Here is a 16608-nt window from a genome sequence, read left to right as displayed (position 1 = left end):
TTTAATACTGCTAGGTATTATACAGAAACGGTAGAAGCAAAATAGAATTAGCATTGGCTGATACAACGGGAGATGGAAAAACATTGGCTTGTACACATGCTTGAAGAAGCCCGTGTTAACAAACACTTTTATATCACAGGAAGGAAGCCTTTGATTGCAATCAAAGAAGCCAAAGAAAAATAAGAGGACAGTGATTGCATTTACCGTCAACTTTTTCCCTTTCCTGAAGACTCGGCTTTTGAAAAAGCATGGAATCCAATATCTCCAACCATCGGTATCTTGTGCACTAGCGTACCTTGGAGTTGGAGTCTGAGTGGGGGCCGGTTCTCGGTGATTCCATCACGTGCCTAAGCAGTGCAGATCCAGGGCTCAGCAGCACGAGGCAAATGCGCAGATGTCATTGTGCCCATAAAGTTGGAGTGAAATGGCTGTGGGCAGGGAATCGGTGGAGTTTTGGAACTGTGATGTTGAGGGAATGAGGCCGATCCATGCCACTGCGGGGAAGCTCATCATGCATCTTGGCGTCACTGGCAAATCGTCGGCCAGGGGTCCCGTGTGAAGGATCTGTCTCTTTTCAAGACATTGTACGGAGTAGGGCAGTTACTGTTGAGATGCGGTAACAGCAGTGCATGGAATGTGACTGTGTGGAATAAGAGAAAACAGATGCATGACTCGCCGACAAGAAGCTGGAAATTCTCAAGTCGTGCAGCAGTAATATTCGTAAACGCAAAGTACTAAGAGTCCCATCACAGTCGTACCGGATCCCAGGCGAAGGAAGTCAAAGTGCTCGTACTAAATTGTTTCCAGTTTAGAGGGCCACTCACACACCCAGGCACACCAGCCCGCTCACACACCTCGCCGTTGCGAGACGGGCCCGTCTAGACCCATCGACAATCCTTGCGTGCAAACCGTTCTGGACTACCCATCTGTCTGAGGGCAGACGTCATAATCGCGCCACATTGTAGCCCGCCTGAACGGCTGGCCCCTGATTGAGATGCTGATTGCCCCGAGTCAAGGATGCCAACCGCTGGAGAGGGATGGCGCATCGTTGGATCCCTTGTTCGGGCTGACGACGCGACTCGATGGGCTTCAATAATTTCTGAGGACTTTGGGCCACATGACGGGTATGCGGAGGTACGTTAGCTCACATCAGTGCTCTGTAGGTGGTCTCGAAATCAGAGATTGTAAACGACTCACAACACGGAGATCTGGAAGCAGACAAAGTCGTACGTACAGTAGGAGTACGGTAACAGTGCAGCCAGTGTCGCGGATCAAGTTAGTTCCGAAGGCTGACCCTGGCCACCTATTTGGTCGATGCCAGCCAAAAACCAAGATCTACACCCTCCAAACCTTGCGACCTGCGTCCCCGCAAGGTGATGGTTGGCTAGGCCCACAGGTGGAGAGATGGCAGCCAAGGAGCTTCACACGCTGCCGAGCAAGGATCATGTGGGCGCGCAAGGCCGACAAGAGTCTAGTTGAAGGTCTAGTTGAAGCGAGGAGCATCTTCATGTACAGTACCTACTCGTACAGCCCTAGAGCTTCTCCTAACCAAGCCTTGACTGACGCAAATAGTGATACAGAAAACGGGATGCTGGACCGAAGCCCGCTGCTCTTGGGATCGGATAGACTGCAAGCGGTATTGAACTCTGTACGCTGTACTCCGTACTCCGTACTCCATATTACTGGCACAAAGTTGACGGCTTTGGCGCTTGTCAAGGCTTGATTCCTCTCCCTGGCACCGGCGACTAGCTCGCAGCCACGCTCGTGTTAGCGCTTCTGGGAGCCAAATGGCCTGTCAAGGCGCTGCCAGACGGGGCTGTTGCACATTGCCTCTCCGCCGAGCATCTGGGGGGCTGTATGGAAAGAGAAACGACATACGAGTGGTGGTTGTGCATACGAGTACCTAGCAGGATAAGCTGACCCTGCAATAGGTAGCGGCGGGAGCAGAACCATCGTTAGCAGAGGCCCAATAGCATCTCTCAAGCTTCCTCGGCTGAATTCTGCCATCGCCAGAGTGATAAGAGAGGCCCTGTGGATACACAAACCACATGCCGTCCACCTGTTGTTGTCCGATTTGCCCACGGTTCCGCACCGTGTGCTCGACTTACAACTCGTACACATACATACTTGGATGAGCATCTGATGGAAGCTCCTCGCTAACAACACCCCTCTGGAGTGAGACATGGCCTCGCTAGCTCCCAAACAAGACCCTGATTTCCATGGTTTGCGTTGATGCTCCTGCGATTGCCCCGATCGCAGCACCATGATTCCTGACCTGCCAATCGAAGCCTCACGGCGCCATCACGCTGGGGTTTGCCCACCGACTGGCTGCGGCGAAAACTCCGGGCTTGCCACTCAACATTCTGGCGACAGACTCACCATTGTCAGAGAAAATCTTTACCCAGTATCCATTTCTACTTGACCTGTTCTGTAGGGACTCATCTTTTTTCTCCATCGCCGTGAAGAGTCAAAGACGCCGGTCTGGAATAAGGCTGGTCTTTCAGGGTCATCGCGCATCCCTCCTATCTGCATACATCGTCAAGCCCTCAATTTTTTTTTTCGGTCCAAAATTTCCCTCCCCCTACCCAGCTGCCACACACACGCCCCTCCTTTTTTTTCTTCTTTCCCCTTCTACGACGAATACAGACCAGCCTCACCACGGCGATCAACCCCAAATCATACTTGTACCTCACCTAGCCCAGGCTGGTGTCGACGACGAGCTTCCTCCAACCCCACTGACCATCATCGCCCTTGTTATTCCCCGTCAGCTTCTTCATTTCCCCTCAGCACCACGACCTCTTGACCCCGTTGCATTCAAGCGCCCTCTTGGCACATTCGTGGATCCCTCAAACTCTGGCGACGAGCATCACCAAGTCGTAGATGTGATCTGGCCGCGGACATCCCTTCTGACAGTCGAACACGCATATTTAACGGGACGCGACTGAGTACCATTGAGAGAGACGGAGCTGTCTCCGAACCCGCGCGGCTGCCCTGCCATTTGAACCCCATCTGACAACGCAAACAGCCGCGAGGGGCTGGATTTGATTTGACCGGGAAAAACGACAAACTCAAGGCATTTGCTATTGAACAGCTGGTGTACACGATTTCTGGCAGCAAAGAAGGACGACGTGAATTGAAATACGGCGCCGTTACTGCCTTCGTGTGATCGATTCATCCTCGCCACCTAGTGCGAACTCGAGCTCCCTTTTCCGTTTCTGCACCGATCAAGACGTATACGAAGATCTTGGATCGCGCTGGCAATTTATTCATTCTTTCATTGCTCTTAAATCTTTTTTTTTAACCTCCCCTTAATATTCGACCTCCGCATCTGATTTTGTTAGCGAGATCTGTTTACAAGACTCGGTCTTTTCTGAGGTGAGTTGCCCGAGGTTGTTGCGGCCCTCTTTGCTTATCCAGTTCGATCGATCGATCGCACCCAGGTGCCACGGAAAAATGACACGCCGCTTTTGTGCTCGATTGACTGGCCCTTTACCCATTCCGTTCGCCAATCTCCTCGTCACAGGCACACAGTTTTGAAAGGAATATCCCGTTAACAATGCGTCTACAGAGTATAGGTGATTGACGAGTCGTGCTACGTCACAAGCCGTCATTTTGCTTGGACCCTTGAATACCCTCTTATTATTATCCCTTGCTCCCAATTCGGACTGAAGAAGCTTCGTCTGGCAACTAGAGAATGATTCATGATTAGCGTGATCAAAATACTGTTTGCCAACATCTGGATGCTTCTTACCTGAATTACAATGCAGCCAGCAGAGGATAGACCTCACGAACCACCCCTATCATCGACAGGCCACCCTCTCCCCCGACGATCTTCACCAGAAAACTCCATCACGCTGCGACACCACCAACTCGCCCACGATGCCTCCATGAAAGCAAACCGCGGCCCAGGTCCGCCGAATCAAGGCGGCCAAGATTCACCATCGCCTCGTCGGGCTTCATCGGGGGAGAGTCACGAAACTGGCCAGAGTGATGCCAAGAAGTGGTTCAACCAGTCCAACCAAAATCCAACGGCTACCTTTGACAGCAACGCCATGGATGGTAAGTACCCATGTCGTAGGTTGGTGAGCTAATGCATCAAAGTACTCACACTCAACACAGTTGATCCGCCATTCTTCCAAAAAGAATCAGACTCCTCCAACGAAGACAAGCCCTATCAATTTCAACCAGCCTTGCCTCGGCTCCAGTCTAAAGCCCGTAGTAGCAGTGCTGATGACTACCGAAGCGTCATCGACGATCTCACCGTGGAGATCCAAAAGTTGAAGGAAGAGTTGAAGCGCTACAGGCAGCACGGCCCTGATATGCTTCGGAAAGACAAACTATTTGAAATCAAGATACATGGGCTACCGAAGAGGAAAAAACGTGAACTGGAGGCCACGCTCCGAGACTTTACAGCGAGTTTGGGAGACTCGCCCGATACCTCTTCGTCTCAGCGTAACAAAAAATCGTCGAGGCATGCCACGCGCGATCGGATGTATGCTGGTTCAGGCTCAAAGTCACAGTCGAAGCATGCTTCGTCGTCGTCTGGATCGCATACAAGACCAGTTGACTCTGCCTACGCGTCCATGTCGACTGGTGCTGGCTCCTCTGGGACCTCGTTAAATAGACCTCAAGGAGGCTCGCGGTTCAAGACGAACGACCAGAAAGTAGAGAACTACTTGCGCGAAATCCCCGAGGGACTGTATCCCCGTTTTGTCGCTATGACAGAAAAAGAAAAAAAGAAACTAGTGGTCAGGCGTCTTGAGCAAATATTCACGGGGAAAATCGGAGGCAAGCATGTTCGTCGGAACCAGCCCCTTCGACCGCCTGCCATATCCACCATCCCACCACCAGTACAGGCGATATCGGGCAATCCGTCTCCCCAGAGGTCATCTCTGGTGCAGCAGCCAAAGCCTGGCCTGACTGCCAATACCAGTGGTAACTCCAATCCTGCACTGGAACCTATGCGCGAAGCTCGAATTCTTCCCCAGGAACATCAATCCGGACATACGGGGAAAAAGAGCAGATCTCAAGACATGGGCTCAGCGTCCAACTCTAACGAAGATCAAACCGAATCAGGGGGCAACGGCAACAGTAGTGGCAACGGCAACGGCAACGGCTCAGGGACGAATACGTCGCCGCCTATGCCGCCGCCTCCCGAGCAGCGACCCACGAGGCCCAGGGATCTCGATCCTGATCGCGTCCAGATCCCGTCCGAGAATATGGAGTACATAAGGCATTTGGGTCTTGTCCCTCCAGAGCTACTCTCCAGCCCTCCAGAACGGCTAAATGACGACGTTCACCCTGACGAGGAGGGCTGGGTGTATTTGAATCTCCTCTGCAACATGGCGCAATTGCACATTATGAATGTCACTCCGGACTTTGTACGGAATGCCGTCGTAGACATGAGCGCAAAGTTTCAGCTCTCGCCAGATGGCCGAAAAATAAGATGGCGCGGTGGTACAGACGGCACCAAATTCAGTAGCGATAGTTCAGGCGACCATTCTCAGCGGAGCCCAGAAACGGATGACACGGACACAAAAGCCGACCACCACAAGAGACAGAAGACCGGTTACTCAACCGGAGATTCTGGGAGCTCAGGCAATAACTTATCCAAATTTGGACCACAAGTTTCGGCCTCATCCGAGAGCTTCCACTACAAACCTCTGTTCCTTCATCAGCAGTCGCCCCAGGAGCAATCGTCGATGGAGGATGGCACGCTATCGTCTTTCGGTCCCATCGAGGAGAGTAATGCCGACTCGCGGTGGGGCCAGAGCGGCTCTGGTGCCTCAAATCGTCGTAAACGTCGTCGCGATGGTGCTATCATCTACTATAGTGGTGCTCCGTTTTGTACCGACTTATCTGGAGATCCAGGAGATATATCGCCAACAACGTACATGCTATCGAGCGGTAGGGAGCGGTTGGACCCTCAGGTGCAGTTTGTCCGGCCGATACCCTTTCGATCGGGATCAGGATCTTCGATGACTAGGCGGCCGTTGAGTGATGCTAATCTTGACCTTGGTTCCGTACCCAAATTGGATGTCAGCGATGAGGTTGGCGTGCCCGAACTGGTAACTGACTCAGGAGATGAATCTAGTGACCTCAGCATGGAGTTTCCTTGGAGTGATGCACAACAAATACTTGAAGTTCGCCCCCTTGAACCATGTGGTCTGGGTGGTGTGCTGCCAGAGGATCACTTCATGGTGGTGGTTACGACCAGGCGATCGAAGCTTGATGCATATGTCGGTCAGAGGAGTGTGGGTCAACCCAAGTTGTCCGAAGAAACGACAGATCACATCATCAATCGGCTAGCCACAATGTCAACTTCGTCGCCTCGCTTGTCTGTTCGCCGACTGCCGAAGATGGATGATCCGTCGAAAGTCAAGATTGAATACCTTTCGGGCCGCATCAAGCGCCTGAATCCAGTACCACTTCCTCCGCCTGTCATATTTTTCCCACCTTTTAGTGCAGGATCGTGGTCGGAGGACGAGTTTGGATCCGATGGAGATGATGAATTCAATTCCTCAGAAGGACTTATGAGCCGACGAGCAAACCCGCATGAGTCGGATGATTATCCCGACGGTGTAGACTTGAGCAGTGGCGATGAAGATGGAGAAGAGCCCGATGACGATATTGACATGACGAGGAATGAGGGGCGAGATAGCAGCTTGGATGACATTTCACAGCAGGGACTTGGTCGGGTCCCACTCGGATCACGGGGTAGCACCGAGGCAGTCCCAGGAACTATTCGTGGAAGAAGCAAAAGCGCTAGCGCCGAGGCAGTTCTCCGCGCAGGAGGCAGTTCTGCAGCCACTGCAGGAGGCGTCGAGAGCGATTATAGCAGCAGCTCCAAGAAGAGCGGCTGAACACACATAACTTGTGTTCGAAACAGTATCTGGGGAGTGGCATCTCCTCTTGACACGGCAAACCACAACCATTCCCAACGATTTACCAACAATAGCAATACTGGTCAAAGCAATACCAATTTGTGATGGACGAAAAGGGGCGACAAGTGAACCGCTGATACGATGTTGGGTACAAGCTGAGTTTTGACTTTTGGTATTTTTTTTTTTTTTTCATTATGCTTTTTTTTTCTTGGACAGCCATGGAATCTTAGGCGTTGTTTACGGCTGGATGTTGCGAAAGAAAAAAAGTACGATTCCCCCACGAGCGCTATTGATTTATTTTCAGTGTATAGCTTCGATGCGATACAGAGAGATTGTACAGATGCTTTTTCAATTCCCCTCAGCGAGGCCAACATGTATTTAGATGTTCGATATCCTGTATGTTTATATTTAGTTTAGTTATCAAGTGCTTTGATCATCAGCCGCAGCGGAGAGTCTATGGTGCATACTATTTTCTACTTTTGGTAAAGTTATGGCCACGAAGTATGGTGAGATATCTTGTCATAGCTAAGAAGTTATTGGTCTGGGTCTCGGCATATTCGAGTAGGGTCGTAGTTGGACCAGCCACTAAGTTGCAGCCGTAGACCCGGGAATATTTCACCATCTACCTCTTTAGAGTACTAGGTAGTCTCGTGCCATTAACAGATAACCTCAACTTGCTGGATGCTCGTCCAGAAATGTTATTTAAACAAGCGCAATCAGAGGTGAGATGCACGTGATATACAATCGCATCATCAACGGCAGCTTACATGGATGGTGTGGCTGTTGGTTGTTTTGTGGCTGGAGCATCCCGAGTCGATAGGGAGTACGGAGTACCCCGTACTGTATCTCACGCCGTCTTTAGTGCGGCATACGCAATCAGACCACACGCCTGCAGGATGCACGGAGCCCTTTTCTTTCATCATATCAGGCTGAGGCTATTGAGAGGGGCAGCCTGATTCATATAATACTGCCAACTTGCCGCTCGGAAGGCTGGGAAAGCTGAATCTATTTCCTTCTTCTCTACAATTGCCTTGCCTTGCTTTGACCTTCTCACTGTGTTGAACTGGACCTTGTTTGTTGATCAAGATGCGGCTGCAATTGGGTTCGGCCTTTGCGGCCTGGCTCGCGCTCGGCGGCGAGGTTGTGGCCTCCAAAGAAGAGGCGAAATCAAACGGAGTTAGAAACATTGCAATTATTGGTGAGTTGGCATTGGCTGAGGTTGATTTCTTTGCATACTGAGCCCCCTGGATTGAGAGTGGGGTTTGCACACGGAACGTCTATAAGAGAGATGGCACAAGAGGCAGCCTGGAACTAACCAGATACCACAGGAGCTGGAGCTGCCGGGTCTTCGGCTGCGTACCACCTGCGACAATATGCAGATGAAGCAGATGTCAAAGTCAACATCACCATCTTTGAGAAAACGGGACGGATTGGCGGCCGGACGCTGACCGTCAGTGCATTTGATGACCCGCTGCAGCCCATTGAGCTTGGCGCTTCAATTTTCGTGGCTGTTAATTATATCATGTATAACGGTACTAAGAACTTCAACCTGTCCATCGGCGCCAACTACCGCACGGCCAGTAGCCAGGACGATATCACTGCCATTTGGGACGGCGACAGCTTCGTCTACGAGACCACGGATGGCACGTCCTGGTGGTGGGATGCGGGCAAGCTCTGGTGGCGGTACGGCATGAGCCCGTACCGAGCTGTCAATCTGGTCAAGGAAGTGGTTGGCAAGTTCCTCAAGTTGTATGAGCCGCCATATTTCCCGTTTCGATCGCTGACGGCCAGGGCGTACGAGCTGGATCTGGTGAAGATTACAGCTGTGACGGGGGAGCAATTTCTCGCCCAGCATAAGGTTAGAATTGGCAGATCCTTTTACCCTATTGTCATGAAGTGGACCATGGTTTAAGCTGACAACTTCTGTTCTAGATTGATGAGTCGTTTTCGAGGCATATTATTCAGGCGGCTACGAGGGTCAATTATGCCTCCAACCTGGCATATCTTCATGGACTGGAAGCCATGGTAAGCATCCACCAGAACAAGACTCATAACTTTGGACTAGAATACTAATATACAACCCCCTAGGTCTCGTTTGCTACAGATGGCGCCATGTCTGTGAATGGTGGTAACTGGCGGATTTTTGACCAAATGGTCAAGACCAGCGGTGCTGCCATTTACCATGATACCGCCGTCTCTTCCATTGGCTTTGCCAAAGCCAAAACCTCAGCTTCAGCCCCCAGATATGAGATTTCAACAAGATCAGCCGAGGCCGATCCAGAAGTTGTTGGTACAATATTCGATGATGTAATCATTGCCTCTCCTTGGCAGTTCAGCAACATTGAAGCTGGCGAGGGCGTTATCAAGCATCATATTGAGGAAATCCCCTACACCAAGCTCCACGTCACGCTATTTGCCTCTCCATTTAAACTACACCCAGACTTCTTCAAGCTCCCACCGGGATCCAAGGCCCCAAGCAACGTCTACACGACTCTTGCCGAGGGTGAGGAGCCGAAAGAGGGCGCTGAAGGCGTTGGCAAGACAGGCTTCTACTCAGTCAGCACGCTCAGAACGGCAGTCAACCCAAAGACGAACAAGACCGAGTTTGTGTATAAGATATTTTCGCCCAAGCCCGTGACCCCGCAGTTTCTGTCGGATCTGCTTGGCGTTCAGGTGCCAGAGACGTTTACGGCTCCGACGGACGAGGACCGGGGCGGGGACAACCAGAACAGCGGTGTGGACCCGATCTCGTGGTATTACCCGCACTGGTTTTACTCCTACCCGATTGAGCTTCCACGGGTGACATTCCAGGATCCTATCCTGGGCAGCGGGCTCTACTACACATCTGGCATTGAGAGCTTCATCTCAACAATGGAGACGAGTGCCCTGATGGGGATGAATGTGGCGAGGCTCATTGTGGATGATGCAGCGGGCATTTCTCGGGCCGCAGTTCCCGGCTCTGTGAGCGAGGAGGACTTGGGGATGCACGAGGTCAAGGTAGACTTGGTTGTTGAGGAGCCCGGTGAGCTGTAGTTGGGGAGGGGGGATTGGAGAGACTGATTAGAGAGTTAGAGGGGATAAATGGTGGCTTTGGACGACTTTACATCGGCTTGGATGAGGTTGGGTTTTATTGAGCAAGCGGCACATTCCTTGATAGTTTCTGCTATTTGATGGAGGAGGTTTGGAATGAGAATAATTCACTCATTGTTTCTATGTTGTAACAACTGATCCATGGATACAACAAAACTCATGCATTCCACCACACTTGTGCTCTAGTTAAGAGATGGCGTAATCACATAATGATATGCACCGTTCAAATACATCTAAAGCCGTCGAATACCGGCTAATGCACCTCATCTATTTACCCATCTCGCAATTTGCATATACTACTAATACGAAATGTTGGGGAAGGCCTTAAAACGCCAGAGGCGCGACTTGCATTGTCGGTTCATATGCAGAGTATGGTTAGTTTCGTTCGTGTCGATATCGGAACCTTGTACATATCCATTTGCATGTTGTAAATCCCATGATCAGCAGAAAAAAAAAAGGCGAACTCGCATTTTGGTCTAGACAATGCCTTATGGAACGCCAAGCGTCGAAGCGAAAGTCCGGTAGATGCTGCTGCTTCCCCCTCGTTGTCCATTTTTATTATGCTTTTAACGGCAAATGAGTTTTTGGGCCTGCATTTCATGATGTTTTACGTGTATCGTATGTCATTGTTGGGGTTTGCTGTTGTGGCTTGCATTTAATGAAACCCCCTCCTTGTTGATGCGTGTCATCGGATATGGGGGAGATAAAAGGCTATACGCTTTCGAGATGATGATTATAATCTACTGCAATGGTGGTTATCTTGACTCCTCTCGTTGTGGTGGGAGGAGCATGCCATATGCCTCCATGTATGCCCGTATCTGTTATAGTAGGTGGTGATATTCGAAGCACTCGTACACCCAAATCGCCAAGTCTCCGAGTCTTGTCCGGCTCAAAAGGGGCCGAGAAGGGTCTTAGATAGCAACGGCTCGTCTTAGCTTCGTGGTTCGCTGATTAGGGATTTTGCTTGTCAACGTGGGGCCGTTGAAGCGACGATACTGGCCGCTGCTAGTGTAGGTTCTTTTTTTTTTTTTTCCCCTACGGAAATCCCCATCTTATCTCTGCCCATTTCTTCCGTTTGGTGAGGTGATGTGAGGGGCGATAGGGTGCTCCGGCGCCTCCTCGTCCTCCCTACTTCTTCGTGTCGTCGTTTCGTGCTTCAATTGGAAAACTGCAACGGTATCACTGCCTCTGTATCATCTGCATGACCACCACAATTACGATGTAGAGCACAAGCACAAGCAATTCCGCTTCACCAAACAGAATCCCGGGATCCCGCGTCCGATAGTCGGGATGTCTTTTGGCGGCCGGCCTGCGTCGGCATGTGCCGGGTAAGCCACTAGTGGCGCCGGCTCCGGCGGAGACTCTCTTTAGCTTCGCGTCCAGAGCCCATTGAACAACTTTAGCACGAGTAATAGCAATGGCGAGGCAAAGACGTGGAACCCTTTGAATTTTTTTCTCCGGGGCGCAAGTCGGAGTTTCGTAATGGATCAATTCTGCAGTGTTTTCCTTGCATTGCCAGGGGAGCATATTTCTAATCATGACACCCGTCTGTTATCATTAGCTAATTGGCAGGGGAGAGGCTCCGTAGATGCCCCAGTTGCCCGGGCGTATGTACAATTATCGTTGGGTTCCATGCCTTGCTCTTGCTTGTGTTCCTATCCTCTCTTTGTAAGACAGAGAGAAGCTGCTCTCCGCCTCTTCTTTCTTCCTTCACCATAAGCTGCTAGTTGTTTACTTTCCACATCATAGAGCTTCATCCAATATATCTATATCGTTCTTCGTTTAGATTCACCGGCTTAGACTCTTCTTTACGCAAACATACCTTGATCTTTCCAATTCCAGCATCAAAATCACAATGCCTGCCAGCGGTCCCGCATCGGCCAAGACAAAGTACAGCTTCACCGACGACTACAGCGAGGGAGCCCATCCCGACGTCCTCAATGCCCTGCTGCTGAGCAACAATACTCAAGAGGTTGGCTATGGCCGCGACACTTACAGCGAGACGGCCCGCGATCTGATCCGCCGCCACCTCGGCCGTGACGATGTTGGCATCTTCTTTGTGCCCAGCGGCACTTCGGCCAACGCAATCTCCATCGCCGCCTGTCTTCGACCCCATGAGGCCGTCATTGCCTGCAGCTCTGGACACATTGTGACCCGAGAGACGGGAGCCGTCGAGGCTAGCGGCCACAAAATCATCAATGTCGCTCCCGTGAACGGCAAGATGACTCCGGAAACCCTCACCAAGGCTCTCGACGACAACTGGCACTTCCCTCACATGGCAAAGCCCCGTCTCGTTTACATCTCCAACGCCACTGAGATTGGCACTATCTACACCAAGGCCGAACTGACTGCCTTGAAGCGCATCTGTGAGGCCAATGGTCTCCTGCTTTTTGCCGACGGTGCCCGTATCGGTGCTGCCCTCACGTCCAGTATCAATGACCTGACCCTGCGAGATATGCTCGAGCTTACCGACATCTTCTGGATTGGAGGCACCAAAAACGGTGCTCTACTGGGCGAGGCCATCGTGGTCAAGGACACCAAGCTGGCTGAGGACTTTGAGTTCTTTGTCAAGCAGCGTGGTTCTCTGCTCGCCAAGGGTCGTATCATGGGTGTACAATTTGCGGAACTCTTCCGAGAGGACGACTGTCTCTACTTTAATCTCGCTCGACGAGCAAATCTGGCAGCTGAGAAGCTCTCCCGCTCTATTACTGGAGCTGGATATGAGCTCAACGCCAAAACGGAGACCAACCAGGTCTTTGCCGTACTGCCTCTTACTCTTGTCCAAGCTCTTCAGCAGGATTTCTCATTCTATGTATGGGAGAAGTATGGAGAGTTCGCAGTGGTAAGACTACTGACTACCTGGGCTACCGACCTCTCTCAGCTGGAGAGGTTTAATCAGATGGTGCTTAGCTGGAAGCCAGACGCAGAGCAGAAGACACTTTAGGCATGTTTGACAAGTAGAGTATGGCGCAAACTTTCATCTTTTTTTTTCTGGGAAACGTTGGTGGGGTTGTAATGTTGGGCACGCGGATTGCAATTTCAGCGAGAATGTTGATGCACGGTTATGGCGTTAAGGGCTATTGGGTACATTGAATATAGAAAACTTGGATCAACAATAATGAATACACAGCGGCTGATGATTTTGAGTTCTTGATGTTTTATTACGTGTGCTATGTTGGCCATTAAGTTCATCTGTGTCGATCCGATCAAGGTATTGACCAGCTACACAAAACTCTACACAGACGTTTTGAGCCATCCTTTCAGCTACGACTTATCAAGTTCGAAACGGAGCCAAATGAATACTCTCATGCTGTCTTGATAGTATTATACCACCAGGATATATGGATAACACTGATATTAACTGCTCTCAAAACACCTCTCGTGGAAATGTTGGAGGCAATTACTCCTGTGCTTCGATGTTAGAATAGTAACAAATAGCAAACGCAACAATGTGAAACAACTGCCATGGGCCACTTTTCCCCTCCTCCGCATCCGTTCACCCGAATCCCCGTAAAACAACCCAATTTACGGAGTAGTCTATCGTGGGATATGGGACTGACGTGGGGAGGGAGAGGGAGAGGGAGAGGGAGAGGGAGATCTAACACGTGGCATAGAGTCTCCTCCCCCAGTCGTTGGTCCCACGAGTAATGTTAGGTGATTGCGGGAAACTTTGCGAGTGAATTTGGGCTTCTGAGTTATTTACGCTTGCAATTAGGATTTATTAATATAAGGGGCTTCTCTGAGGAGTGTATGAAGAATACATGAATTGCTTGTTTAAAATCTCCTTTGAAGGAGTCGCAAGCAAGCATGCGAATATCATGCCGCCGTCCAATAATTTCTCCACCTTTCTGCTCATACGGTGTTTGGGTGTTACAAAATCTCAGACATGCTGCAAAGAATTGTCTCAATCCATAGTGGGCCAAGGCTTCCAAAGCCTGACTGTCTCTGGATCGATCGGCCACAAAGATGAAGAGGAAGCCAATCACCACTGGTCCGGTCAGCGATCGCAAGCGTTTGGAACTTGTTGTTTGTCATTCGGCGTGCATGCTAGACCCGCCGTACCCCTGGTTTCGGAACGCTAAAAAGGAATAAAAAATGGATGCTGTAGGAACGTCATCTTTTCAGCTAACGGTTAAGACAGTGTAGAGACGCGACATGTGAAAATATGGGAGCTAGGCAGCTCATTGAACCAGCACCCTGCACATATTGAGAGTTTGGGCGAAATACATTATGATAACAAGGATAAGCACATATATTTGTCTCTATTGGACTGCAAACGCTAAGTAGGAGTAACTAAAAGCAAAGAGTGAATTTCCCCTCTGGGCCACCGTGGCACCAGATATATTCCTCTATAAACATTTATCCGTCTATTCACACCTTTTAGTGTTGATGGTTTGCGCCTCGCAACTCATCAAGAAGCATTTTTGAGGATGAGGTATCATGTCGTAGATTTAACTCCAGTTTAGAAAAGAAGAGGTTGAAAAAAAGTACCTCTTGATGCAAGATGAATGTTAAGGGTCGTATCTCATTTAATCGCTGGACTTGTGCATGCTGCCAGTGACATAGTTTTCAGCTCCAAGAGTGTTGATGGTTTCAACATCTTCCTCCGATAGTTCAAAGTCAAAGCTCTCGAGGTTGCTCTGGATCCGAGAAGGAGTCAAACTCTTTGGCAGCACCACGTTTCCGCGAGAAGCATTCCAGTTAAGGAGGATCTGAGCGGGAGTCTTGCCGTATTTCTTGGCAATTGCATTGATAACGGGGTCTTCGAGCTTGTTTCCCCGAGCCAGCGGAGAGTAAGCTTCAATCATAATACCATGCTTGTTGCAGAGCTCGACGAGAGCCTCGCGCTGGCAGAATGGGTGGACCTCGACCTGGTTGACGGCAGGGATCACTCGAGCATTCTCGAGCAAGTTCTCGATATGAGCGGCGCCAAAGTTGGAAACTCCAATGGACTTGACCTTGCCTAGCCGCTGAGCTGTCTCCAGGGCGCGCCAGCTCTCTAGACGCTTCACCTCATCTTCAGCGGGAGAGTGAATAAGATATAGATCCAAATACTCGAGGCCCATCTTGTCAAGAGAGGAACAGAGTGCGTTGAAAGTTGCTTCATAGCCGTGGTCGGAGTCCCAGAGCTTAGAACACACAAAGATTTCCTCACGAGGCGTACCGGTCTTCTTCATCCAGCGGCGGATGGCCCGGCCACAGGCTTCCTCGTTGGCATATCGAGCAGCAGAATCAATGTGACGGTATCCAGCATCAAGAGCGGCCGTAATGGCATCCTCAGTTTCCTGGCCATTGGGAGCCTTGTAAACACCAAGGGCAACCTGAGGTATCATATTGCCATCATTGAGGGTGATGGAAGCAACTGATGATACAGAGCTGCTGTGAGACCGGGTCTGGACGATGGATTTCTTGAGACTGGAGCGGCGCTCAGGAGAAGTCTCGGGGGTGATTGCAGAGGGAGCCATTGTGAATAAGGTTTAGGTTTTCTGAAGGAAAAACGTTTGATATGTATGAGAGATCTAACAGAAAGGTTATCGTCTAAGCTTGGAGAATGGCTGATGTTGAGAATGGAGAATCAAGGTGGGTTTGTGGAGGATTTACCAGCTCCTTAAATACTTGAGAAGCTGAGGATCATCTTGCTCCTTTCTTGTTGTACGTTGAACACACATCTCTTCAGCTTACTCCGGCTGAAAGACGCAGACTCGCTTGTTGCCGGCCATCTAGCATTCTGTGAACCCATCGGCGGCTTGGCAGCTCAGCAAGTACATGCGGTACATCTTCCTCTCCTGTCGATGCCAACACCGCCTCCGTCATGTCAAGACGGCTGTGGAGTTCAATATCCCCTGAAGAACGCCGTTTGCGAGTCGGCCCATTTGGAAACGAAGCTGAGCGGCGCCAAGATTCTCTGGAGGCATGTAACACGAGTAGATAGGTGGAGAGGACGCGATAACATTAACTGCGGCATTTTATCAGGTCTCCAGTGTTTTATTATCGTGTCTCCAGTAACTGTATAGAGGACGATATGATAGCCTCGTGGAATGGACGAGTTCCGAAGCGTTATGACGACGGCTGTGGAGGCTGCGATGGATATATATATGGGTCGTGATGGATCGAAGGTGGCAGGCTGATCCATCTACAGGTACGAGAATCCTTGTTGAGAGATTCCCAGATTCCATCGCTCGCATAGGAAATAACATTCGATGCCCCTAGGTTTCCACTTGATGTCTATCAAATCGCGCCCTAACTGTGCTGCCCACGGGGATTTTTCTGCTTGCAGCCAGAAGCACAAGCCAAAACAGCCACCGGGATAGCATCAAACTTTTCCGTCTCTCACCCACCCCGGGTGGAGCTTGGTATTGGGTTTGGTAGAACTGTATCAGCTTTTTCGGTATTTGAACCCCGAGATGACGCGAATTTGGGGATTCTTTTGTGATGAAAATACATGTTGTCTTCCAGGAGAGCAAATCCATGCCATTCACTCAAAATGGTGACCCGGTAACACGTTGGAAGGTTAACAAGATATCATCTTGTTTTGCTTGTTTTTTTTTTTTTTTCTCAACCATTTTCTTTCTTTTTTGCCTTGGTGTCTTATCAAGATCGGAACGAAAGATTCCCCGAACGACTGCTGCAATGT

At 50.3% G+C, this 16608-nt stretch overlaps 5 protein-coding genes across 5 annotated transcripts; 3 read left to right on the top strand and 2 right to left on the bottom strand.

Annotated features, from left to right (window-relative positions):
- Positions 1 to 3761: 3761 nt before the first annotated feature.
- M431DRAFT_494141 (hypothetical protein) lies at positions 3762 to 6863 on the top strand (the record flags this gene model as incomplete). Its single annotated transcript, XM_024917210.1, has 2 exons — positions 3762 to 4059; positions 4120 to 6863. 2 exons carry the CDS (start codon positions 3762 to 3764, stop codon positions 6861 to 6863), a joined length of 3042 nt encoding a protein of 1013 aa, XP_024775380.1.
- An 892-nt stretch (positions 6864 to 7755) lies between these two features.
- Positions 7756 to 10228, top strand: M431DRAFT_507365 (hypothetical protein). The gene is made up of 4 exons (XM_024918957.1): positions 7756 to 8082; positions 8213 to 8742; positions 8817 to 8909; positions 8973 to 10228. The coding sequence occupies exons 1-4, from the start codon at positions 7971 to 7973 to the stop codon at positions 9915 to 9917; spliced, it is 1680 nt and encodes a 559-aa protein (XP_024775379.1). The 5' UTR covers positions 7756 to 7970; the 3' UTR covers positions 9918 to 10228.
- An 842-nt stretch (positions 10229 to 11070) lies between these two features.
- On the bottom strand, positions 11071 to 11671 carry M431DRAFT_406907 (hypothetical protein). The gene has a single exon (XM_024914910.1). It carries the CDS (start codon positions 11511 to 11513, stop codon positions 11154 to 11156), a length of 360 nt encoding a protein of 119 aa, XP_024775378.1. The 5' UTR covers positions 11514 to 11671; the 3' UTR covers positions 11071 to 11153.
- A 158-nt stretch (positions 11672 to 11829) lies between these two features.
- Positions 11830 to 12918, top strand: M431DRAFT_83615 (hypothetical protein; the record flags this gene model as incomplete). The annotated part of the gene is made up of 1 exon (XM_024923330.1): positions 11830 to 12918. One exon carries the CDS (start codon positions 11830 to 11832, stop codon positions 12916 to 12918), a length of 1089 nt encoding a protein of 362 aa, XP_024775377.1.
- A 1585-nt stretch (positions 12919 to 14503) lies between these two features.
- Positions 14504 to 15439, bottom strand: M431DRAFT_494138 (hypothetical protein; the record flags this gene model as incomplete). The annotated part of the gene is made up of 1 exon (XM_024917209.1): positions 14504 to 15439. One exon carries the CDS (start codon positions 15437 to 15439, stop codon positions 14504 to 14506), a length of 936 nt encoding a protein of 311 aa, XP_024775376.1.
- Between the last annotated feature and the right edge of the window lie 1169 nt (positions 15440 to 16608).

This window comes from Trichoderma harzianum, assembly GCF_003025095.1.
Source record: "Trichoderma harzianum CBS 226.95 unplaced genomic scaffold M431scaffold_5, whole genome shotgun sequence".
Taxonomy (NCBI): domain Eukaryota; kingdom Fungi; phylum Ascomycota; class Sordariomycetes; order Hypocreales; family Hypocreaceae; genus Trichoderma; species Trichoderma harzianum.
This window is presented reverse-complemented; position numbering and strand designations above follow the sequence as displayed.

Bases quoted from the DNA above. Each gene is read 5' to 3' on its own strand.
- M431DRAFT_507365 (XM_024918957.1), top strand. From the start codon at position 7,971: ATGCGGCTGCAATTGGGTTCGGCCTTTGCGGCCTGGCTCGCGCTCGGC. The intron at 8,083-8,212 runs GTGAGTTGGCAT...CAGATACCACAG, and splicing joins TAGAAACATTGCAATTATTG to GAGCTGGAGCTGCCGGGTCT. The intron at 8,743-8,816 runs GTTAGAATTGGC...CTTCTGTTCTAG, and splicing joins AATTTCTCGCCCAGCATAAG to ATTGATGAGTCGTTTTCGAG.
- M431DRAFT_406907 (XM_024914910.1), bottom strand. From the start codon at position 11,513: ATGATTAGAAATATGCTCCCCTGGCAATGCAAGGAAAACACTGCAGAA.